The 24,743-nt window shown below is 39.2% G+C and overlaps 1 protein-coding gene across 4 annotated transcripts; it reads left to right on the forward strand.

The window, feature by feature from the left end:
• Nucleotides 1–3,520: 3,520 nt before the first annotated feature.
• TMPO (thymopoietin) lies at nt 3,521–23,977 on the forward strand. Of its 4 annotated transcripts, XM_057385837.1 has the most exons (9): nt 3,521–3,934; nt 11,116–11,242; nt 12,914–13,069; nt 14,589–14,689; nt 19,378–19,497; nt 19,607–19,702; nt 20,264–20,374; nt 21,565–21,653; nt 22,931–23,977. In XM_057385837.1, the coding sequence occupies exons 1-9, from the start codon at nt 3,692–3,694 to the stop codon at nt 23,220–23,222; spliced, it is 1,335 nt and encodes a 444-aa protein (XP_057241820.1). In that variant the 5' UTR covers nt 3,521–3,691; the 3' UTR covers nt 23,223–23,977. The 4 variants fall into 4 exon arrangements, with proteins under 4 accessions (XP_057241820.1, XP_057241827.1, XP_057241833.1 ...); XM_057385844.1 differs by lacking the exon at nt 19,378–19,497 and having other exon boundaries at nt 3,522–3,934; XM_057385850.1 differs by lacking the exons at nt 19,378–19,497; nt 19,607–19,702 and having other exon boundaries at nt 3,522–3,934.
• Nucleotides 23,978–24,743: the final 766 nt, after the last annotated feature.

The raw sequence follows: 24,743 nt of genomic DNA on the forward strand, positions 1-24,743 counted from the left end.
CTCATTTTTACAGGTGGCAGTAGAGGTTAGAAATCACAAACTTAGGGAAACTCAAGCTAGAAATCTGAGACAGTTTAAAAGGCATTCAGTGTTTTCATGTCAAGGATGAATGTTTGATTGAAAAATCTCTTTCTCATGCTCAGGAAAGCTAAGAAATTCCAGATATTTGGGAGGGTCCTACAAAGGAAGGATTTTTGGCTTCTCCTCTCAGCATATTTCACATTTTTAGGCAAGCTTAGAGAAGTTTTTTAACCACAGGAAATGGCCATAGTCTCACAATACTTGCACTTTTTTCCCTAAACTTTGCTTTTGTCAGCAGTTATACCTACAAGCGGTCATTTGTAACTACCTGTTTCTCAGGTAGAGGCAGGTATTCTGGTCTTTGAAAACTGGAACTTGCAGTTAAGGATAAACATTCAAGTACTGGAAAGCCTCACAGAAGGCATGATAAAACAAAGCTCCATGCTCCAATCTTTACAAAGCAAATTATTGAACAGGCACATGGACCTCATATTGTGGGGTTTTTTACCCCACTGTAACAACATTAGAAAAATCTTTTGAACTCATTTAGAGTGAACTTATTCCCTTCATCTGTTTGACTGCTGCCTCATGCTAAAAAATGTGACTTCCCTTCCTCCAAACAAAACAAACAATAAAGGTGCAGATCCTCTGCTGTATTAGGGTCTAATTGTGGTGAGAGTTGCAGGTTCTGGTGTCAATCGTCATGCATGTGCACATTTAGGTACTTTCTTGCAYTATTTTCTCTGTCTTTACCTTGCCTGGAAGATGCCTATTGATCCCAAAGTGCGACAGTAAACAGTGTAGAACCAACAAAGAACAGGTACGTGCCAAGGACTGTTTAGGGACTTGGYTTCCCAGAGAAGYCTATTGCTCTGAAGAAGAGTGGCACTGAAGAGAAGCACATATTGTGCTTCTTTAGCTTTAGCTTTGGCTGCTTCAGAAGCAAGAAAGCCTAACGATAAAACAGCTCCGTGTCAGTGCAAGGGAGTTACACCAGGGTAACAGTGTAACAGTGAAAGTAATTCACCAGAAATACTTAYTTYTCATAGTTGGSAAAATAACTTTCAAAACTCAAATGGGCAGCAAATAGGAACTTCAAGCAAAGTTAATCAGAGCCACAACCTCAGTGGCTCCGCAACTGTACTGGAGTTTGAACAAATAGCCAAAACATATTATGAGTTTCTGCTGTCTTTATGCTGCTATGCCAGTTTCGTCTGACAGCAAAAAGACAAGAATCACGGATCCAAGATAAGGCCAGTCAACTCATCCATTTGTTATGACCAAAGCTAAACTGTGRATGTAACTGTAGGGGTCTACTTCTTCATACTGTATTCCTGTAGGGGTCTTTATGCTATGTTTAATGCATTAAAACCAGRCATACCACCAATGTACTTAGATTTCAAGCTCAGCGGTTGTATTTCCTTCCACTCCTAATTCATCACTCACAAGAAAAGCCAGATATACTGCAGATTATTGCACAATATGCCAACTATATTGCAGAACCGGAACAGTACAATGAGTTGCAAATGGTGCCTGCACTCTTCTAAGAACCACTGTCAGAAAAYAAGCTTCAGACCTATCGTACCATTATTGTCCATGGGGATGTTAGATGGTGACTGCACCAACTTTTTAGATTGCATTTTCACTTAACTTTGGCTAAAATTTCCCAGTTTCCCCTTATGCTGCTTTTAAACATTTTAGACTTGGTATGAGTTGAAGTGAYTTTTTACATTAGTATGATAGCTAAAGAATTTCTCTAAAGTATGTTGTGCAACTGGTTYCATATCTGAATAAAAAGCAAATTCTTAAAGGTAGGAAAAGACTATTTTCCAAGCCACCTAAACCCTTTTCTAGGTGAAAAATACTATCCATGCTTTAAATTAGTACTACCAAGTTTGGAGAGGAATTAAATTTCTTTTAAGTATTTCCAAAACACCTGTCATGCAATATCCAYATACCAGATAAAATTTTGGGTAATGTACGCTGGAAAATAGATAGAACCACCTAATTTTTTCTGTTGGAGCTTAAAAGTGATACCAGTCAATCCACATTAATATATTACTTTTTGATGTGTAAATGTGTGGTATTAATGGGGGATGATGTTTCTACTCTTTGTTGAGCTTCACTGTCAAACAAACTGAACAGGCCAAGTATGTACACCAAGAACCAAGCACTTTCACRTATAAATTAATGAACTTCAGACGACTGCCACCTCATACAGTACTTGCACAACAAGATAAACTAAATGCCCCAAGSTAAGCTTCTCCCTCATCTTAATTACTTTGTTACACCACACCAATTCTTCACTGGGAAACATCAGRCTTCCTGTGGGTGGATCTTCTTCATCTGCCTCGAAATTACCTTCCACAAAAAAATATCCTTCATCACCTTCATCTAGCCGATACTGAGSCTACGGTAAGATAAACAGGAACAACAGCCACCAGGACAGCTCCACGATGGAGCACCAAAAAACGGGACATCCCTTTCCCCAATAGCAACTTAGAACTCCTGGAACACAAAGSGGAGTAGGTACAAACACTAACGATCCAGCAATAGGTCAGTCAATTTCATGACTGAAATGAAAATTAAAATATCCACATTTAAATTCTTATCTCCGGTACTGCAAAGCAGTTCTCAAAAGCATAGRATGTATAGTCAAATCTTAACACCAAACCCTTCCCATCATAAAATAAAAGTAGTGCGTATTCCCAGCAAGCAGCGTGTCAATACAGAAATAACTTGCTTACTTTAAAGACTGAGAGACTGCAGTCTTGAACTGAGTCGAACTTCCCCAGCAGGGACACACTTGTAACATTTTGTAAGTCGGTTTTACAAATAAATAAATAAAACAACTACGCGCCTTTCAAACTCTGCAGTACTACGGATGCGATTTTATTTATTTATTTATTTTTATGTTTAAGTCACCGCAACGGCGACAGTCACGCTAACACTTAGCTACCGATTTCCCCGCTGGATTCTTCGGGTGCCCCTCAGCTAACTGGTTGGGTGAAGGTGCACGCTCGGGTTATCCCGGGGGAGACAGAACTCCGGTGCTCGTCCGGCTGGCGGTGCGGGACACGGGAACACCCGCGACGCGCTCCACCAGGGCCGCACATGCCCGCGGAGCARCGGCGCGGACAGAGGCGGCGGCAGGTGTCGCGGCAGGTCACCGGGATCACGGCAGGTAACCGGGATCTCTCTCATTAACCGCCCGCTCCGCTGCTCGGCACAGGGAGAGGCGCTCCCGGCGGCAGGGACACAGCGGACAGGGCCCGGGGCAGCCCCGGTGTGACGGGACCGGCCGTGAGGCGGCAGCGCCCCCGCCCTCCCCCGCGCGCGAGCGCCGCCCCGCGCGCCTCTCCCGCCCGAGCCGAATTTAAACTGCGTTACTGTCCCTCGCGCAAAGCACCAACGCCGCTGCTCCCGCGCACCCCACCCCTTTTCCGCCCCACAGCCAATAGCGAAGCCGCTTCGTTGCTTTCCCCGCCAATCAGGGCGCGGCTTGTTGCCGGCTGGGAAGAAGCGCTCGGTGCGCGCGCCCGCCCGCTGTGGAGCTGGTCCSTGGCGCGGAGCAGGCGAGTCTTCCACCTCCTCCCGCTCCCCCGCCCCTTCTCCCCGCGCTTTGTTGGTGCCTCTCCTGGGAGAGCGGCGGCGGCTGCGGCCGGCGGCGATGCCCGAGTTCCTGGCGGATCCGTCGGTGCTGACCAAGGAGAAGCTGAAGAGCGAGCTGATCGCTAACAATGTGAGCCTTCCGGGCGGCGAGCAGCGCAAGGACGTGTACGTGCAGCTCTACCTGCAGCACCTTACCGCCCGCAACCCGCCCGCCCTCGCGCAGCCCGACTTTTCCAGCGACGAGGAGCGTGAGCCCACACCTCTGGGCGCCCGGAGCCGCGGCGCTGCCGCCGTCGGGCGGGTGAGTACCGCCGCCTCTAGCCCGCGCCGCCTCGGCTTCCCGGCAGCTTCGGGCCCGCTTTCCCGCCCGAACGGGGCCGGCCGCTCCTCGCGGGGCGGCACGACGCGCCGGGGTCTCCGCACCGGGCCGGGAGAGTCCCCAGCTCGGCTGAGGGCGGGATCGTGCCCGACCGGGACGGTCCCACCGCCTGAGGCAGAGGGGTAGCGACGCTGCCGGGCGGCCGCCCCGCGCTGGGGGCCGAACTGGGACGGTGGGTTGTTGCCGTGGACCGCCGTGTGTCTCCGGGACGCGTCCCGCCTTGTGCGCCTCTCGGAGCGGCTGGCCCGGGCGGGCAGGAGCAGCGCGGCCGTGCCTGGAGGGTGCGACAGCCCCCGGCTGTAGATTGGGAAGCCTTTACCGCGTCTTGGCGGGTCGTCTCCTGTGTAGGCAATTTYGGTGTTGGAGGAATGAAGCAAGAGGCTTGCACGAGGTTGCGACTTGCTTAGGAAAGGACTCCGGCCGGTGTCTCAGTTGTACGGCAGCAGCGCTACTAGGTGTAAATGCCTCTAGATGAAAGAATGAAGCCATGAGGGAACAGCTTGTTGGTGTCGCTTAATGAAGTGGACTGGTTAGTGTAAAGAGGGTCTGCTTAATGTAGGTGTCTTCCTCATAGCTTTAAACGTGTTCTATAGTAAAGCTCCTCTGGTGCCTGTTAGCTCATCCACTGTGCTTGTTTTCATAGACTTTAACACATGTAAAGAAAGAAGGGAAGCTGATGCCATTTGGATTTTTTCCCTTTGGGAAAATGTGATTTCCTACTTAATTTTTGATAAGTGAACTATAAATTTGCATATATTGAGAAAGCAATCTTGTAATTGATAATTCTTAGATGTCTGGTCTCGAGGAAAGACTTGGATAATGATTGTCAGCTTCCGGAGTTGTAATGTGTGTGATAGTTGTACTATTTAGTTGTATCTTAGATACTGTATTTCAAAGGTCATTAGTAAAGAGAGTGCCGAAAAGCGGAAGCATTTGAAGGTCTTTCACTCTTTAACCTTCAAAAGCCCAAGGGAACAGTTCTTGAATTAAGAAATTGAAAATTGCTACTCCAAGAGGAAGAGATCTCTRAAACCAAGTTATTTCCCTCTTTTTAACATCTAATTCAGACACTTAACTGRCATTCWCTGGAGTAACCTGACACTGAAACATGTAAGTCAGACATTTCTCTGACTTAGAGTGGTCTGCTGATAGGATTCATGAGGTGCTTTTGAATAAACTAGGATGGGCTTGAATCTTACTAGTTTCATGCTTGTTGGAGGAGGAACATTTCAGAACTGCTAGTTCCTGTCCTAGATCTGATTTTTCCTTTCCMCAGTGCTTAAGTTTAAACAATTACGGGYGATTTTTTTGTTGTTTACAGAATGGGTGGTACTCCTACACTTTTGTTAACAATGTCTGGAAAGCTCTGTACTAGTTATGCTTATCTTGTGTGTTAGTATTAGAGCRCTGTATCTTCATAACTTCCAGAATTTCAGCAAATATTCTAGTTACAAATGCTCAGATTTGGGTCCGTTTTGCCCTGTGTTTTGTTGTCTTTCCTCTCCCTCCTTCAAACAACTAACCCAAACCAAAACACCCAGAAAAATCTCAAACAAAATCTGCCAAGCAAAACAAACTTGRWTGATGTGTGCTTGTTGCCTCTTTTGTGCCACTTGAGAAGTTTTGAAATCGCTTGTAGCTCCAGTAACTTGTCCCCGTTAATGTCTTTCGCCATTAGCGTGCTTCTCTGATCAGCTCTCCTTCAATAAGAGTAGCACATGTCTCCACAATGCTTTGCCCCCAGTACAGTTGGAAGAAGAAGAGTGAGGAAAGTCTGACATCCCAGAGGACTGGGATTTTGGTGAAAAAGCAAAGCAATATATCTTGAGAAGATTAAGGGAGGACAGGAGGGAAAGCACTCAGATGTCTGAATGAGAAATTAGAAACAAGGGGCAAAGAAGGCAAGCTGGAACTGCAAGGAATTGTGGAAAGAAGGAATAAAATAAAGGAACGGGCCTTCCCTCATCCTGCTCTGGGCCCGGTCGCCTTTGCCTTAATTAAGAGCAAATAGTTATAAGCCTCTCTGAGCCTGCAGCCAGCTTGAGTTGCAGCCCTCGTGTGTTCAGGGGAGCCCGAGGGTGGAGCAGCGCGGGAGAGGGTGCGGCCCGTGCGGCGGTGCGGGCAGGGCTGCCGGGCGGGGCCGGGCGCCAGGGGGCGCACGGGGGCCGAGCGCCTTCTCCTGCGACCCCGCGGGATCTCCCCGCTCATTTACCGGTCCTGAGCGGGAGACTGCATGGCTTTTCTTAAAACGGGTGTGAGCAACAAGTGCTAAGGAATAATCTGAATATCCGTGCCACAATCACTGAAAGCTAAATCAGGTCTCTTAATACTGGCATTAGTGTTTTGACATTGCTGTAGTTATAAGTAATTTTAAATTGTCTRCACCGTCATTTTAGTGGGGTTTTTTWAAGTTCTGGGCATTTGATAATGCAYTTAGGTGCATATTTTCTATTTTWAAAAGTTATGTAGAGACAAAATCCCATCGTTTGAGTTSTGCGAATTATGTGTTTTGAATCMATCACTCTTCCAGTTTAGCTCTATCCAACCCAGAARTACATAGCCCWCTTTGGCTATATACTCCTACCAGGAGAGGAAAAGCTTTTAAAGCCATACCTGTTTGTGCCTCAATCTGATAATATTGTCTGGAGGAGCCAGCTTCTTCAGCTCTACTTATATTTGTGAACTTTTTTTTTTTCCCTTAAGCCTGTTTAGCATAGTGGTGTGTGAGGACAGTGACTGGGTGTGCAACACACCATTTTGCTGTTGGGGGGGAGGAACCAACTGCATCTGAATGCCCCTCATTCTGGTTTGTTATGGATTGACTATCAGGACAGATAGGCCACAGGAAAAGTAACCATGAAATTACAKTTTTGCCTCTTTCAGGGGCRTTATTTTAAAGCACAAACCAAAAATACTTGATGCTGTTGCCAAACAGGAACTGTTCAGAGCTTATAATGTGTAGATTATTATGGCTGAGCTTATTGGTGTATTTCATGTCCTGGAAGAATCACTTCTAAAACACATTGAGTGATATTTTTGACCTTTAAAGTGATGATTTGAAAAAGATCAGTCAAATGTCTCCTTCTGGTAATGAAGGTATGATGAGAACATCTGGACCTGAAAAGCCTGTTTGAAATGTCATAGAAGAGATATATCAGGTAAAGATGCTTGGTTTGATGGGGGTGAGTTTGTTTGGGTTGTTGAGGTTTTTGTTCTAATCAAGTAGCTAAGTAAATAAAGAGCTTTTCAGCTCTTTATGGTCAGAATGGTGTGGTAATGATATCTATAGCTGAGGTAACAACAGCTTCAACCCCTTCCATATTGGAAAAGAGAAGGTAATAGTAAAAAAACTAGTAATTTATGAGGATTAGGCGTGTGGAAAACGAAACTGCTTGCTTGGATAGGTGAGGTAGTGTAAAGCGTATATGTGTACTCAGTGAAGTAAGATACTCTATTTAGTGTTTTCTGTGTGGCTGCATGTCTTAATAATGACATGCTGCACATATGTGATGTAGAAATCAGTTTAAAAATTTGGTGGCCTTTTTTAAAAGACACTCCCACTGACTGAGCGAATGCTGTGGGCAGTAGGGGGGAGATGACCAAAGTAATTCCCACTGTAGTGAGGAGTCCTGCCATGCTGTTCTGCAACTTCATGCTTGGTGTGAGTACATTTCCTTCATGGAGTAACATGGAAGTTAGTGTCTGGAAGGAGAAGGGAGTGGAAATGTTGAGTAGTCCATAGTCTTCTCATTTATAACTGTTACTGTACATAGGCWTGGAAATTCTAAGTCTGGCACTTAYTGACTATTGTTAAAAGACAGTGAATTTTTTAAGTTGTGTGTATCAGTATCTTTAAATTGCTGCTGTATAATTTCCTTCACATTGTTTATTTTGTCTGTCCTGTAGCTTTTGGTAGCTATTGTCTCCAGGCTGTTGAGGTTAAAAAGTTCAGTGGGAACTTCAAAAAGTAGGATTTTAAAAAAGGAAATTCAATTGCAGGACATGTTTGTGTGTGGTAGAATAAAAAATACAAGGGGAGTAAAGACGTATCAATTTCACAGTATAACTCTATTATTAACACTTTGCATATCCTGTTTCTTATCCTCACGTCTCCTTAGAGAAATAGTTATTTGTTACCAGAGGGAATTCTYTGCAAACTGGAGAATTAAACACCATTCTTTTGGTATGATTTGGGCTTTCTTCAGGCTATCTTAACCTCATTCAGAGAAATCGTAAATAAGCCCTGATCCTTTCTGCTTCTAGTGATGAAGCTGCACCTGTTTTGCATTAAAATCATTGTGTATTCTGATGTAGGTGTTATTTAACTTGGGATTTGAAAATGGTTTTTTGTGATGTCCCATAGCTGTTGGGTTTATTACTTAATGGCTTCTTCAACATGTTCCTTATGCTTGTCTTTGGGATAGTGCTAGGAGTGGTATAGGCACTCATAAAGTTTGCCTGATTATGCTGATTTCTGGTTGTTTGTTTCTATTCAGCAGGAATCCCAAGGTGAGGTAAGGGGTCAATAGCTTCCAAATCTGAATTCTGGTTGCTAACATTTTCTGCTCTTCTTGCTAGAAAAAGAATGTGAAGGCTTTGTGCAGTCAAGAGATGACACTTGGAAAAGATGAACTTGTCTTATGCTCTTGTTTTTCTATGACCCTGATACTGAGAATGCTATGTGGGAGCCCCATACTTATCATTCACTTCAGTACTTGTTTGAAGTACATTATGGTCAAAGTGGTCAGCTGTACCACTTTACTTTGGCAAATCCTGGATATTGCCACATTTTATTTTAAGCATTTCATCTCTGCACCATMGTAAGATAAATTTTACTAGTGGTCACAGACTAGGAAAATGCAAGTGTGGCTCTTTTGGGTTTGTTTGTTTTTAATTTACAGTGATACATTTTTGAGCTAAYTCTTTTGATCTGTCTTACAGTGTAGTCCAGTGGATAAGTTGTCATGATACACAGAAAGTGTAGTGGTTCATTATACTATAATAGTAGTGGTAATTGAAGCTACTGTTATTGCTGAAGTTCATGCTGTCATACCACAGCCAAGGTATGAGAAATTCTTCTATCCTGCCTTACGCTTGTAGGGTCTCATCTTGTGGTCCAGTGAATGGTTAAATGGCAGCTTTTTGCTTGTAYAGGGGAAGTCATTTGCTCCTGCTCTAAGGAGAATAGGTGTTCAAAAGTACAGTTGTGACCTTGCAGAACACAAAATCGAGACATCTGGCCCATTTTTGAAGAACATAGATGACTTTCAACTTTTTTCATCCCCTCCCTACCSTTGTTCTTTGCTGAAACTATTCTGATGATCTCTGTGTGTGAGAAAGTAGTGCAGGAAAAAGTGAAATGGTATTTGGAAGGAAAATAACAAACACAAAGAAGTGTCATTGGAATGCCRATTTTTTCAGAACTTTTTTTCTGTTTGGACAGTTCAGTAGTCCAGAAAAAATGTATTTAATACGAAATTGAAGTTAATGTGATACTTGACTTGAAATAATGTCATGACCAACATGTTCAAATTGAATAAAAGTCTTCTACAGCTGCAGGTTGGTTGTTACCTTGTGTACTATAGAAGTAGACTCAGTTGCATCAAAAACTAAYTAGGAGTGAAAGGATTGACAAAGTAAGTTATAAATCTGCCTTTAGTCAAATCTACCACGTTAATGACCCGATACTTTCTTCAGACTGCCTGGAGGCTATTTCCTAGAATAAAGAAATACCATGATCTCTTGGAGATTCTGTTGCTTTTCAGCAGCTGGTATTAAGTTCTTCATGCTGGAATATTCACAATCCAGGAGGCAGAGGAAAATCTGGAGTCAGGTATATTTGGGAAATCCACATGCAGTCCCTGCTTAGCTGTAAAATACCAAGATATTTGAGGCAAGACTAAGCTTGCATGCWGACAAATATTGAACTGGCAATAATAGCTAGTTACTGTTGACTCATGTCAGTCATCTTAAAGTGTTCTGTTGCTATMTTTTAAAACGCAACAAGAAAAAGACTTGTTAATTGTGACTGAGTGTTTATAGCACATTTGTATTTGGAATTTTAGTCTTTTGTTAGTACTGGAAAACCCAGATAGGCCCTCTGAGCAACTGAGTTGAGAAAAGCGCTAAATGCAGAAATAATTTTTGTTTATGTTATACAGCTTTGAGATAGATACAAACATGATTTTATTTCAAAGCAATATCAAGGTCTTTCTTAGTAAAGAGCTTGTAAATCCTAAGCATGCTTTTTTTATGTCTTACCTCTTCACTTTCAYAATGCCTATTGTAGTAACAGAGGCTTCCCAAGTTGAAGAAATGTTATGATTACACTGTTTGGATTAAGCATAAAATGCTAATTTAGGAGCAGTATCTCAGCAGATTATTTTGATAGCCATCTGTATGTGGTGATGGTGCATTGCCACTGTTCAAGTAGTTTTGCCAGAGTTGGGTTTAGAATTTGTTAGAGCTACAAGTAGCAGAGGCCTAAGCAGGCAGTCAGGGTTTTGAAAATTTGAGGTTGTTTCTGATTTTTGCCTTACCTGCACTCACTTTGTAACATGATGTAATCTCACAGAGAGTGCCAGGACATTCTGGCAAGTAGGAATAGGGGTTTTGGAAACTTGGTTGAAATGTAGATACTAAAGAACTTGCTTAATATCATTAGCAGAAGAAATGTTGACCTACTAGGTAGAAAAATAATGCAAAGAAATGTCAATGTAACATAATAATTTGTAGKTTTGTGTGGTGATGGTGAAAACAGCTAGAAGCTTACTTTTCCAGTCATAGGAAAGCAATTCTCTCCCACTGTATACTTGAACTTCAGGTTAAAACACAAGACCAGAGTAATTGATTGATTTTTAACTCTAGAGGACGTTTGTAATGGGTATTTCCTTCCTGAGTAGAAAACTTGTGCATGTTTGCTTGGTAGGTGCAAATGTACTGTTTCACATAAACTCTACTAGTTAYCGTGGGGGAGAATAGAATTAATTTACTCTGGGCTTATATGTTTTGTTCTCATATGTCTTCCTGTTCCCTTAGAAATAAAATATGTGTTCTGTATTAACTGGAACACCCTGTCTCTCATTTCTCCATCATGTTCTCAGAAAGCTACAAAGAAAACTGACAAACCCAGACCAGAGGAGAAGGATGATCAAGATGTAACAGAGATGAGTAATGAAGACCTTCAAGAGCAACTTATGAAGTATGGAGTAAATCCGGGCCCGATTGTAGGTAGGTCAACTGAACTAGCAGATATTAATTTGTTGCRTTTCTCAGTAAATCTCGCTTGTGAGTTCTTTGAGTTCCCCTGCTACAGTTACTTTTTAATACTAGTACTGTTGCAATCCTACTTCCTACCTAGGATGTTTTCATTTAACTGTTTACATTGTGAAGACTTGAAGGACTGCAGGGGGGTAAGTCAGAAGTTTGCTTGTCTTGTGTTCTAGGCCAGCTGGAGATATTCCAACTTCTGTTCTGAAACTGKGTAACTATTAGTTAAAGTTCAGTGCTGAGGTAATTCGGTCTTCTGATACAGAGGTTGAGATCTGGGCCCACTTAAATAGGAAATACATCTTACATAATAACCTAATAGTATTGAGAGGAGAATGAGAACAGGGAACTCCCCTTTCCCTAGAGCARTTCSTACTCACTGCATTGTGCAGTAATGTTTTCCTTWGCTAATGCTTTTTTCTAGCTATTTGAGCCTAGTGTTCTGTCCTGTATGCTGGTCTACATCAGGAGTAGTTCTGACCCCAACCTAATCTCCTTCCTTGGGCACTCATCTGTGATGTGGGATCAAAGTGCCTTGCCTTTCAGATTGTGCAGGAGCCTAATGGCAAGGGAATTTGATTTCACAACTCTTCAAAAAAAAAAAAGACTGTAGTATGCAGAGCCTTCTGTGGAATGTTCTTGAAATCCTAGGTGGATGGAAGTGTCCGTGACTGAGCCTGTAGTCCTGTGTGTATTCAAAGTCTTATCTGTAATATTTTCAGTTAGCTGGTTCTGCCTGCCTTGCCATTCAACCTGTACCTCTTGAATAGTTCTCAAGTCTGAAAAACTCAAGAACCTATGTAGTCCCCTGGAGAGAYGTTAAAATTCATCTAATTTAAATCCTTTAATTCTTAGAAGGTATGGACTCTGTTCCCTGAGAGGCTGCTACTTATTTTTAATTGTGGTTTCCTCTTATCAAAAATCTTTGAAAGTTAAAATTTTTTTTCTACAGCTGACAGCTCAGGAACCAGTCACCTCTACCRATTTTTGCCAGTAAAGTCCTCATGTGGACGTATGTGCTAGACTTGATACCTTTTAGACAGCTGTCCTCTTACATCAAGCAAGCCAACCTGATGGCTAGATTCTGGTTTTGCTGCTTGCTTGCACCATCTCTAATGCTAATTGGACTGAATTTGCCWGCAAGGCAAAGGCAGGGCATTAATTCCAGGGTAGGGAATTAGGGGAATTAGGAGAATAATAATGTGATCTGCATGGAAACTGTTTCCCTTGCAATATTAAACTCACTAARTTCTTTGGTGTGGACATAGCAGYTTGTATATTGCAGCATATAAGGAGCAGGTAGATTTCCTTTTCATCACATTCAGTGTACAAAGAGGTCTAAGCTTATCTGAGAATTCTCTTGAACCAAAAAGTTAGAGGCAGAGTTGTATACCTCGAGGGGTGTGTCTGTACATATATGTGTGTGTGTGTGTGTGTGTGTGTGTGTGTATGTGTGTGTATATATATATATATATATATATACACACACACACTCCAGGACATAGAATATGATTGAAAATAGACAAAATATTATGTTTAGAAATTCACAAATAGTATGTAACAGCCAAGTGCCATGAAATCAAGTCAGGAAAGATTAACTGTATTTTTAACATGTACCCTTCTCTGTTACAGCTACTACTAGGAAACTTTATGAGAAAAAGCTTTTGAAACTGATGGAACAAGGTCCTGAACWGAAGGCACCTGTGGCTCTCCCAGCAATTTCAGCTACTGAGAACACCAGACAGAATGGAAACAATGATTCTGACCAGTACAGTGACAATGAAGAAGGTAAGACTTGAATGGAACTTAGTTGGGAACTGTTCAAATTATACATGAATAATACTTGCAGTAGAAATAACCTAAAGAGGGTATGATCTTGCTGATAGGTGCAGTGTAAGACACTGCTGTGGGCCACATGAGTCATGTGCTTGGTCATGCAGTACTAGCACAGCGATCCAGGTGCCTGTTCTGGGAAAGGAAACCTTTTGCTACTGAATTGGTCCCTTTTATCTATTTACCCCAGATGRGAGCCTGTAAATCCAATAGATAGGAGAGCTGTGTATTGGGTGTTTCAATGTTCTTTGCACTTCATACTTAAGTACCAGTGCAATTTTGTCTTACAGTGCWCTCTGTAGTTATTTACTATGGGATAGAGAATGTGTTTATTTAACTCCTGTACTTTTTTGTTTAATCTCTGTCACTTATGACTCAACCCCTTTTATGCTCTGTTCCTTATGGACTTAGTTGGGGGTGGGTTAATTGGTTGGTCCCGGGTGTGTTTTATATGCTTTTAATATCAGGTTTGTATCAAGAAAGTGCAATGGTGGGGGAAGTGGAACCTAAACCACACCATTGTGCAATTTACAAAAAGTAAAAACAGCAGAGGCTTTAAAGAATTACTTGCCTGGAATGTTAGAAGATGCTTATTTAGTGTGGTTTGGTTTTGGGAGTGGGTTTTTTTTTTGTTTTGTTTTTACAGGAATTTCCATGGACATAGGACAGAAAGGGCTGAAATACAACTAGTAATTGGATTGATCTCTCTTGCATARTTTGGCTTGTTTTTCAACTTTTATCTCTTGCACTTTAGGGGGAAAGGATTTTAGAGATTGATTTATTAATTTCTGGGACAGCCAAGAGCCTAGAGCCTAGTCACACCTGACAGCTAACTTCTTATAATTAGATATGTTTTGTTTAATTACTGAACTGTTCACACTTTGGGGAAGAAAACATTCCCCTTTTCCCCTGCCAAAAAAAAAGTTTTTTATAAGTGAACCTTAAATATATTAGAAATTAGAATTTTAGAAAAGCAGTGAAAATAATACATGCTCTTTTTAGTGAGATGGCTACTAAGCCCTCTCTTCTGTACTGCATCAAAAATGGGGTTTTATATAAAAGAAYATGTTTGAAAGGAAGCTAAGCTAACAACTTCAATCAATATTGACAAGCTTCAATACAAGCTTTAGTACCATCAATAGCAGAATGGTACTTCAGTTAAAGAAATTGCAGTTTGATACCAGTTTCTAAATKGAACTAGTGGATTGGTCAAGGAAGGCCTATCTGAAATGTAGGATTTTTAGCACAAAATGCTAAATGGTTTAGGATAATTTTAAGGTTATTCTTCAAAAGTCTTTGTTTGTATRTATTCAATAGAGAAATAAACCTGTTTCACAGCTTTTTAAGGATAGGGTAATTCATGAAAGTTATGTTGGCTCTTAAAATTAATTTTTATTAAAATACATTTRGTTTAAACCAGTACCACAACCAGTAGTATTATAACTAGAAACTAGTTATATTAAAATTATTGCAGATCCGAAGACTGAGCTGAGGCTTGAGAAGAGAGAACCTCTGAAAGCCAGGACGAAGACACCAGTAACACTCAAACAAAAAAGAGTTGTTGAACACAACCAGGTATGTTTAATTTAGTGGCTTGTGGAACAGCTGCTAACTACAGGCGAGGTGCTCACTAAACACCTTACTAGTTTTAACATGACATTTGACTAAGTGAGCTATGCTGGTTTTTTAAAAGCTCTTTTAGAAAGCCTGTTTTAATACAGCATGAAAATCTTTTGAATTAACTATAGCAGCTGTTTTTAGCCTGTCTGATAACGTTCTAARTATGGTCTGCTAAAAGCTGTTTGTCTGACTTGCCAGCTGCTGTAGCACCTCCTAGRGAAGAATAGTGGGCAACCTTAACATGTTTAGTTTTGGAAACYGATTTTTAAGTCATATGGGCTGAGGGCTTTCTGTTGGGTATTTGTAATCTACCTGATTTAATAAAAGCAGTGGTTTCTCAAAAAAAGTTTGGAAAAAGGGGTGTGTGGGGTTTTTTTTTATTTTTTTAAGAAATGTTTTTAAATACATATATACACAACATATAGCTTTCTGGTTAGCTATAGGTATGCATTTTAAATACATCTGTTTAATTACTCATTTAAAATAATATGTGATGTATTTGGGTATATACCTATATGTAGGTATATACCTATATGTAGGTGTGTGTATGTACACACATACACACATATATAGCTATCTATATAATACATATATATAGCTGTCTATATAATAGACATATACACACATACACAAATATAGCTATCTATATAATATTTTTTCTTCAACTATGTGTATAGCACCAGTACTAGAGTAGACATGAATTTGTTGAAAAGCTTCTCCTACAAATAAAAACAATAAACAGCAAGTTTTGATCTCTCTATGTACCACTTGTCCATTACTTATAAAGATTAGTTCTGCTGTCTTGATGCAAGMGTGATTTTRCAGAAGCACCTCAGATTTTCAAACTGAAATACAGGTTTGGTAGTTGATGGCTGATCTGTCGTTGTRATGTGCAAATGTCACTAAATATCCTGTTGCCCAGCTTAGGATACTTAGGGTCTTTACAGTGTTGTTCATCTGACCAGTAAGTAGTGGAGTTATGCCACAGTAAAGGACTTGTGTAGAAGCATTCAGTCACTCGACTTGTTAATTGCTTGGTATATTTTAGCAGATCACAGTGACTTTTCTCAATACTTTATGTTAAATGCCAGATGCTTGCTTTTTAGAGAGTATGTGTGTATGTGTAAACATGCTTTAGCTATGGATGTCTCTTAAAGCAGGTACAATGCTGCTATATGATCTTGAGTAATACAACACAGTTAGGGAGATCCATATCTAGTTCTGCTTATTCTAAGTTGGAGTTTTAGGGTATAAGCTGAACAGATTTTGCTTAAACAAATTGAAACACACATAGTTCAACGCATCAAATATTAATTCGTTTGTTCAGCAACTTCTCTTCATGGTGGTCTTTATAATGAGCATCTGAATATTTAGGTTCTTGTATTTCAAGAATTAATTTTTTCAAAATTGCTATTCAACCAGTAATCTCTGCCAGCTTCAGTAATAGRGATACTTGTATCTGCTATCAACAGATAAAACTTATGGTCCTTTGGAACCCACTTAGAGAATAAAAGAGAAGAGATTTAGTGAGGTATTTTTGTGGCATTTTRAGTGATTTGTTTACTCAATTTTTTTGTCATCCAGTTTCACTATATTARTATCAGGTCATTACTGTTTTGTCTTGCAATCTTATCTGTGCAGTAAAGATGCAATATATTTTTCAATATTCAATATATTCAATATTTTGCAGCTTACATATTTTAATTACCAAGAGTTAATCCAAGTAATATCAAAAGAATAATAAAAAAATCTAATTTCAAAATTATGTCAGGTTCTTCAGAAACTTTTATCTTGCTAAATATTTTACCTTTGAACTTCTGATTTTTTTGTTTTTATTTTTAAGTGTAGCAAGCATCCAAAACCATCTAACAATCCTGCAACAAACACCCCACCCACCCCCCAGTAAAAATTTGCAGCTGCTTGAAGCTAAGAACAACTTAATTCTTTTGGCTAGCAAATGTGTGTAGTCGTGTATTTTGCCGAGAATAAAACCAGAAGATGGAGAAGATTTCTTTTTTCCTGCCCTTTTTCCTGTGGAATTGTATTGTAGGTTTTTAGCTAATGTGTCAAGGGACTATAGTCATTCTGCAGAATTATTTCTGCACTKTTGTGCACTATGACATTGGCTCAAAGATTACGAGGTCTGAAGAATGGGGAGCTGAGCTGGTGGGCATTATGGTGTAAGCAGACTTGCTAGTTACTTCTTGGTTCTGTATAGCACTAGTTGGAGACCAGACATACACAGCTGAYAAGATTGTCTATCATTTGGTATGGTTGGATGTGGCTGTTCTMTTAAAAAGAGTGCAAATAGATAGCAGTCTGCTTGGYAACTACAAAAGAAATTGGGTGGGGAAGTTGAGCAGGCTTATGAGTCTTATCAGTCAGTTAGCAGTGGAGGGCTGGATGAACTTGAGCTCAGTTGTTAGTGTTTAATTACCTTCTCATAGTGAACTGGAAAAGTTGGCAAAAAACTAGTTGAARTGCCCCCTTCTAATCCTGTAGGTGAATCTAGAGTTGGAGTTTAAACTGAGCCAGAGGCCACAYAGTAAATGGCATTGTACAGAAAAAGGAGGCTAAACAATGTAAATGTTAAGGAGCAATGTAGAACTACTGTCTCCTGAGACTTTGTATGGTGGCATTTTGCATTTGCTGTGTTCCCGTACTCCTCTTTTTTTTTTTTTTTTTTTTTTTTTTTTTTTTTTTTTTTTTTTTTTTTTTTTTTGGTGACAGCTGAGGTAAAGAGGTAAAGTCATAATCTATAGCTTCACTGCTCATGAGTTATTTGACAATTAAAAGCCCAGGCTGAAGACTGCTTGTGTACCACACCACTGTAGTTTGTTTGGTTATATACAGGGTGCGGGTGTACCTAATGTGAATGTTACATTTTGATAGGGTTAGAGGCCTGCTCAGTTGACAGGATAATTATAACTGTAAACAACAATTTAAACCTTTTAAAAAGGTTGAAAAAGGTTGACTGTGTTCTGCTGAAGTCTGGATGGGTTTTATGCAATAGATTCTGGCTTTTCCTACTTTTCATGCAAGAAAGAAGTTGAAACTTGGTACTTAAAATACATGATTGAAGCATCTGAAGAACTAAGAAGAGAGGCAGTTATTRCTGAAGTACTTCTAACTTTTCATTAGAAAATAAGTAATTCCTAGTCAGACAGTCATGGGCAGCTCTTCGTTACGGTATGAGTGAATTGCCTATCTGCTTTCTTGAGTGGATTGTGTTTGAGTAGAACCACTCTAAAATTAGTATTTTTTTTTTGCCAAGCTGCTAAAGAACACATCTCAAATAGGAAGTATATCAAGGTTGAGATGGGGAGTTGGGATTATAAGTTGCAGGCTAAATATTCCTTAATAAGKAAGAGAATTCTGAGTCTGGTAAATATTTAAGGAGGGGTCAGAGTTTCAAAAAGTCTGAATTTRTAAAGAATTTTTGACAAGTAGGCTGAAATCTCCAATTCTAAACAAAATATCTGAATTTATTTGGACCTTAGGTCTGTGAATTTGTTTTATAAAGTTCTTCAGTGACTTTGAAATAAGGTGAAACACACATGCTCCCTCTGCTGGGTATGTAGTAGCTGTAATATAAAACTTAKGAAACATAAAGCTGCTCAGCTTCTAGTTTCGCTGTCCTCTCAATTAATAAATACAGTTCCCCCACCACATTGTTTTGGGGCTAATACTGTTTTAGTGAAGTTACTTCTGCTGTTAAACCTGTAATTTACAGTTGCCGTGTATAGCTTTATTCAGCAATGAGTGGAACTTCCAAAAACTTGGAAGTACATCACTGTATGAGGTGTTAATGTGCAAAGAATAAAGTATTATCGAAGTAATAGTTTTTATTTTTAAACTTACCCAAATAAAAAAGAAAATTTTATATATAATCTAGAAGAAGCAGATCCACATCTCCCTTTCTAATCCTGGAATTAGTTTTGAGGGGGATATTTGCTTTGAGTGTGAAAGTTGCAGTAAAGGATAGAGAAAGATCTGTRTTTGTTAATGGCTGTGAAAGTTTGGTGCTTCATGTTACGTAGATTTGTGAGAGATCTGTGTCAGGCTTGATTGTTTAAACCTGTTATGTGAAAATTGTTAGTTTTATCCCTGTATGTGGAATCTTTTAAGATTATGAAGTGTCTCCCCTGGCCCCTATGGCYGAAGATTAGTTCCCATTGAAATGTACRTGGCTGTGCATAAACTGTTCCCAACTCGCTTGTGAGAATAGAACCCCATCTGTGTAGAGAACAAGGTGATGCTTTCTGCTTATGCTCATAGATCTGTGTGTGTATGGGCAGGAAATGTAATAGACCTGAAAGCTTCATGTCTGCTGTCCRTCACTTTGTGTAACTCCTTGCAGTGTTAGGTACCTCATTCTAGGGCAGCGAGCAAATTAGTGGTTTTTGCCGTTGGCCATTATCTACTCAGTTCTGTATTTGAACAGTAATGTTCTCAAATGTAAGTATTATGTTCAACACTTCTAATCTAGCTAGATATTCATTACTGAATGTATCGGGATCCACATTTTTTTGATAATAGACGTTGCTTTTGGAGTATGTATGTTATTTTGGCTTTTGGTTGTGAGTATCCAATGTTTGGAGCTGGTTTTCATGTGTATGATCATGTGTTTGATGCTTGAATAGACCTTTTCTCAAGATGGAGTTACTGAGACTGTCTGGACAAGTGGATCTTCAAAAAGTGGACCTCTGCAGGCATTTTCTAGGGAGTCTACAAGAGTGTCAAGAAGAGCACCAAGAAAAAGGGTGATGAGAGGCTTTTATAATAGACAAGCTTTTTTTTTTTTTTCTCACTCTTAGGGTCCCAGTGGCTCTTTTATTCAATTGTTGTCTTTTGTTTGTTTTAAACAAACAGGTGGAAGCTACAGCACAGTTGCCTRTAGATGATGCTGTAATATCAGAGAGTACTCCCATAGCTGAAACTAAATTGACTGCAAGCAACGAGACCCTAGTAAATATGCTTAGTAAATACATTTAATCAATTGTGGTATTCTTCTGTAACGTATCTTCATTGACAGAATCATTCTGTTTTGGACAGATAGAGGACTGTGTTAAGCAAAGTAAGACTATTCAGTAGTCTTTGAAACCACATACTCATTTATCTGTTTAAGTACCTAATGCTGTTCACTTTGAGATGGGACTAGGTAGACACCTAGGTCCCATGTAATGTCTTTTTTGGGGGGGGGAAGGCTGAAAAAAATTACTTTAAAAGCTTAGATATTTTCTTAATTTATTTAAGTACATGCAGAATACTTTCTTTAAAGTTTGGCTTTTCTTGTGAACTAAATAGCTTTTATGTTTCTAAATGGCTTAAAAGAAACTACTTGGAATGATAAGCAGTGTGTTTCCTATGCTGATCTTGGAGTATCTGTTACTTAACCTTCTTGAGTTAACTTCTAACATGCATATATTCAATGCACATAAAGGTTTTGTTGTTTGGTTCTGCCACCTTGCCCCTTTTCATTTTGTACTTTGGCTATTTCTGAGTTTGAACAATTTTGAATCTCGGCAGGTTGTCAATAGGGTGCCTGGAAATTTCAAGCATGCAGCTCCTACACTGTCAGTCAGTGAACTCTCAGACATGCCCAGAAGAACACCAAAGAAACCACTGATGACAGCTGAAGTAAATAAATTAAAACTTAGATTGCTCTTGCTTACTTTCTGAACAAAATTCTTGTGTGTATGTGCTTAYTTCTTAGTACAGAGGGGGTGGAGGATGTAACTGCCCAGTTGACACCARTCAAACTAAACTAGTTTTGTCACATGACATAAAAAAGAATATAAACTTAYTTTTACCTTCCCTTTTCAGATTTGAGGGTGTGTGTGTGAAAATCTGCTTTTTTCTTTTTTCCTAAGACAAATACGTTTTGATGTTACTTTTCCTTGTGCTATTTTTCTGAACAAAATGTAGATTTTTTTTCTTTTGAATTCTTTGAATAACTCAAAATAGAGAAGACTTGCGTTATCTCCCTCTGAGCTTGTGTTAGCCTATCCTGAAAAAATACAGTGTGATTTAATTTAGGTAATCAAGTAGTAGGATCACTTTAGACTAAATGCCTGAATTGAAAAAGCATCTGTAGATTCCTGTCAGTTATCAAGAAAAAAAAAATTATTTTACTGTTAACGTATTCAAGCTGTCAAAAATATCTCTGAGAACTAAAGCACCTGCAAGTATATGTAATTGTATTAATGTAATACTGTAATAGTGTGGAATTTTACATTGCAAGATGTTGCTTGTCTGTTCATGTAGTTACTGTAGATTAAGCTTCTATTAACACTTCATTTACAATATGACTGGAACGTAGACTTAGTTGTCAAATAGAAGGTTGTGGATAAACTTGATGTTCTACTCCAAACCACTGAYGAGGCTTTTTCAGTCAGTATTTTACTGTACTGTGGCATTGTTTATTGCAGCAAGAAGAGACAGATTACCCACATCAGTGCTTTTTAAATCATGTTGGCCTCAACCAGTCCTGTGATCTGCTCAACACAGCCATGATAGAGGTGATGGTTAAGTTTTTTTGGTCATCTATATCATTGGCTGGCAGGCGTATAGGATTTACACAATGTGTTCTTTATCTTGAAGGAAACTGAGGAGATCACYGAATACTTTAAGACACCAAAAGTGACCAGATGGCTGCCAGTAATTAAGGTTAAACAAACTTCTAAAACCCAAGAAGTAAACTTCTTGAATRTCACTGGGTGATCCATTCATTCTTGCAAATTGCACACGGTTGTGGTCACTGAGATAGCTATGCAGGAGCTTTTTTGTTTTGYTGTCTGTTCAGCCTCTAACTGTTTTTGGTTTCCTAGGTGCTGGAGAGAACAGAAGAAAGAAGAGTAGAAAGGGATATTCTTAAAGAAATGTTCCCTTATGAAGTATCAACACCTACAGGAATTAGGTATTTCAAATGTTTATGGGGGCTTTTTTCTGAATTCTTGTAAGCCTATTTAAGCTGAGAAGTATCTTTTGATTATATTGATAGAGTTCTGATGAACAGTTTGTGCACTCTGGCTCAATGACATTTGTGATGGCCACCTATTTTTCTATTCTGTATACACAGATGTGCTACCAAAACAGCTTCCTCTTTATTTCAATGGGAGGAGGGAGAATTGAAATAGAAGGGTATACTATAGTGGGAATTATTACTGCAAGTTTTGGATGCTGGAGGTTAAATGGAAAGGGCTCTTAAGTAATAATGACTTGCAATATTTAGGTTTTTGGCTAGATGCAACTGCTTAGGGCTGCTGTTAAATTAAGGAAAGATCTCCTAGCATATATTTGAGTCGTCTTTTGCAAAGTCAAAAATAACTTTCAGATACCCTATTATTTTCTTTTAAGTGGAAGGCCTGTTGATTACTCTTTGCATGAATAAGGGTGGCACCTAGCAAGGGCTATTACTTGTGGGGTTTGGGTGGTTCTTTGATTTTATTTTGCATCTTTAAGCAAAAATTGAAGCAACCCTCTGGTTAATTAGGCAATTAAAAAAACTGCTCTGTTTAGAGGAGATGAGAAAAGGTTTCCCTGTATTAAGATGTGAAACCATCTCCTGTATTTCCAACATGTTAATCATAGCTTCAATTTGAACTGCCATTGCATAAAGTCTTGACCATAAAGAGAATATTACTATAGTGTATCTGCTAACCACTTTAGTTTGCTCTCTTGGTTTGAGATCTAGTTAAATCCATACCACTTCTTATTTTCTTTTAAATAACAATCATACATGTGTACTCCTTGCATGTAAGGACATGGCTGTGTACGTATGGTTTTTCAGTCCTAACTGCTTTGTCTTCTGGCTCTGTGTACAGGCTTAGCCATCAGTAGATATTTTATTGGCCAGAGATAATCTAATGTTTAGAAATCCCAGAGGGGCTGTATTGGTGATTACTAAAGAAGCAAATAGAGGCAGCCACTTTCTACASTTTGATTGCCAGTTTATGATCCTTTTATGTGGCTAGGATGAAGTAGCGCCTGAGACTTGAACATTGTCTATCTTTAACACTATCTAACTTTAACATGTCTAGCACTATCTGTCAAACTTCAAAAATAGTATTTCAGGTACTGTATTCGTCAGAAATAATTTTTATTTCTTTAATTATACTAAAACTTCCCTATGTACTTTAGATTGCTCTTCTAAATATGCAATATTTCAGGGTTGTTTTTTTTTTAAATTAACAGTGCTAGCTGCCGTAGACCAATCAAAGGAGCTGCAAGCCGGCCTCTAGAGCACAGTGACTTCATAATGGAGGAAAGTTTCTCTAAGTATGCGCAAAAATATGGTACCTCGGCTGACATCAAGTCGGAGAAGCCACCAATCAAAAAAGAACACTCAGTTCCCCTGTGGATAAAAGTTCTTCTCTTTGTTGTTGTTTCAGTCTTCATGTTTTTGGTTTATCAGTCAATGGAAACTAATCAAGGAAATCCTTTCTCTAAATACCTGAGAATGGTCACTCCGAGCAGTGCCAATTGAATATCTTTCTGAAAGGCACACCCAATTTGATCTCCTGTTTTTAATTGTAGAGAACTCTTCTGCCCTCTCATCGGCTCAAGGACTTCTTACAAATAATGTGATTGGAACCTGATAAATTGGATAAATGAAGAAAGATAATATTAAATGGACATCAGTAACTTTCTGGACTTTGGACTAGTAGGAGATCACTGCCATAGGAGTAACATTTTTTTAAATCTTTGAACTTTTTGTAGGCTTTATTTTTTTAATGTGGACATCCTTTAAATTCACTTTTGAGAAAATGTATATTTGTTTTGCAAGAACTTGGAAGCTGAGAAGGGCAAAAATGTAGTAAAATGTGAAGCTGTGTTTTTAAAGCTTTTCCTTTGTACAGAAAAGAAGTTGTACTTCTGTCTCTAGATAATAGTGGAGAAGGATTTTAACATGGGATAAAGGGAAGTGCATTTCTGTATGCATTTTTTCAGTAACAATATAACTGAATTTGATCTCTTAGGATGTAGAGCGAGTACAACAGCAACCTTTTCTGTAGATTACTGTAACTTTTTAGTAAATGTAACTGTAAACCTGTTTGCATTTCTGTAAAAGTCTTAGTATCATATTAGTAACTCCGTTTAAGTGTAACTTCATTTAAATGTATCCCTTCATTTTAGTGCTTACAGTGTTGTAGGAGCTGAATACAAATCTAATTGGCAAGAGATGTCTTAGAGGAACTTATTTATTAGTAATGTGTGGGAAATAAAAACTACATCATAATATTTGGTTTTTTGGGTCAATATTGTTTTCTGAAGCAGTCTAAATTCCAACTTTAGCAGTGGTCTTTTTTGTTTTTTAAAAAAGCAAGATCTTTCCAACACAGCTTTATGTGATTATCTTTAAATATTCATGTAGAGACATATTCTCAAAGTGTGAAAATTCCATATGAAGTTTTATTCTTGTATGAAGAGGGCATTGCTGCATTTTCTGCTACAGTTTCATCTTTTAAGGTGAGATTTACTACTTTCATGCCATTGACTATTTTCTCAGTGGAAGCATGCTGAAACACTATTGTGTAACTTGGTTGAACAGGCAGCTGACTTCACTACTACCAATGAAGAGTGATAAGCAACAACTTTTTAAAGTGAATGTATACATTTTTGGTGTGCTTAAATCTGCAGCATACAGATGTTCAGTCTTATTGCTTGGTACAAAATTGCAATAAATCATACTACTTATTCTTAAAGTGCTACTTATAAAAAGCTGAGAACATTAGTTAATAGTCAATATCTTTTTACTCTAGGTACAATTATTGTGTAGACTTGTAGCTATGGGGAAGCTTTACTTTCTGTGAACTTTGGGACAAACATGGTAATTTGTAGCAAAGCAATAGTTTTGGGGTTTTTTTCCTGTTTAATGTTTTTTTCCTTCTAAACTGCTTTTTTGAGTAATCCAAATAGCTAAACTTCTTGTGTCCATCCTATAGAAAATTGTAACATAAGACATTCACTTTTGGTGTCAAAAATGCAGAAAAATAAAAATGATTTT

Source organism: Malurus melanocephalus, unplaced genomic scaffold, assembly GCF_030028575.1.
Source record: "Malurus melanocephalus ecotype Western Australia unplaced genomic scaffold, MMel_1.1 scaffold_16, whole genome shotgun sequence".
Classification (NCBI taxonomy): domain Eukaryota; kingdom Metazoa; phylum Chordata; class Aves; order Passeriformes; family Maluridae; genus Malurus; species Malurus melanocephalus.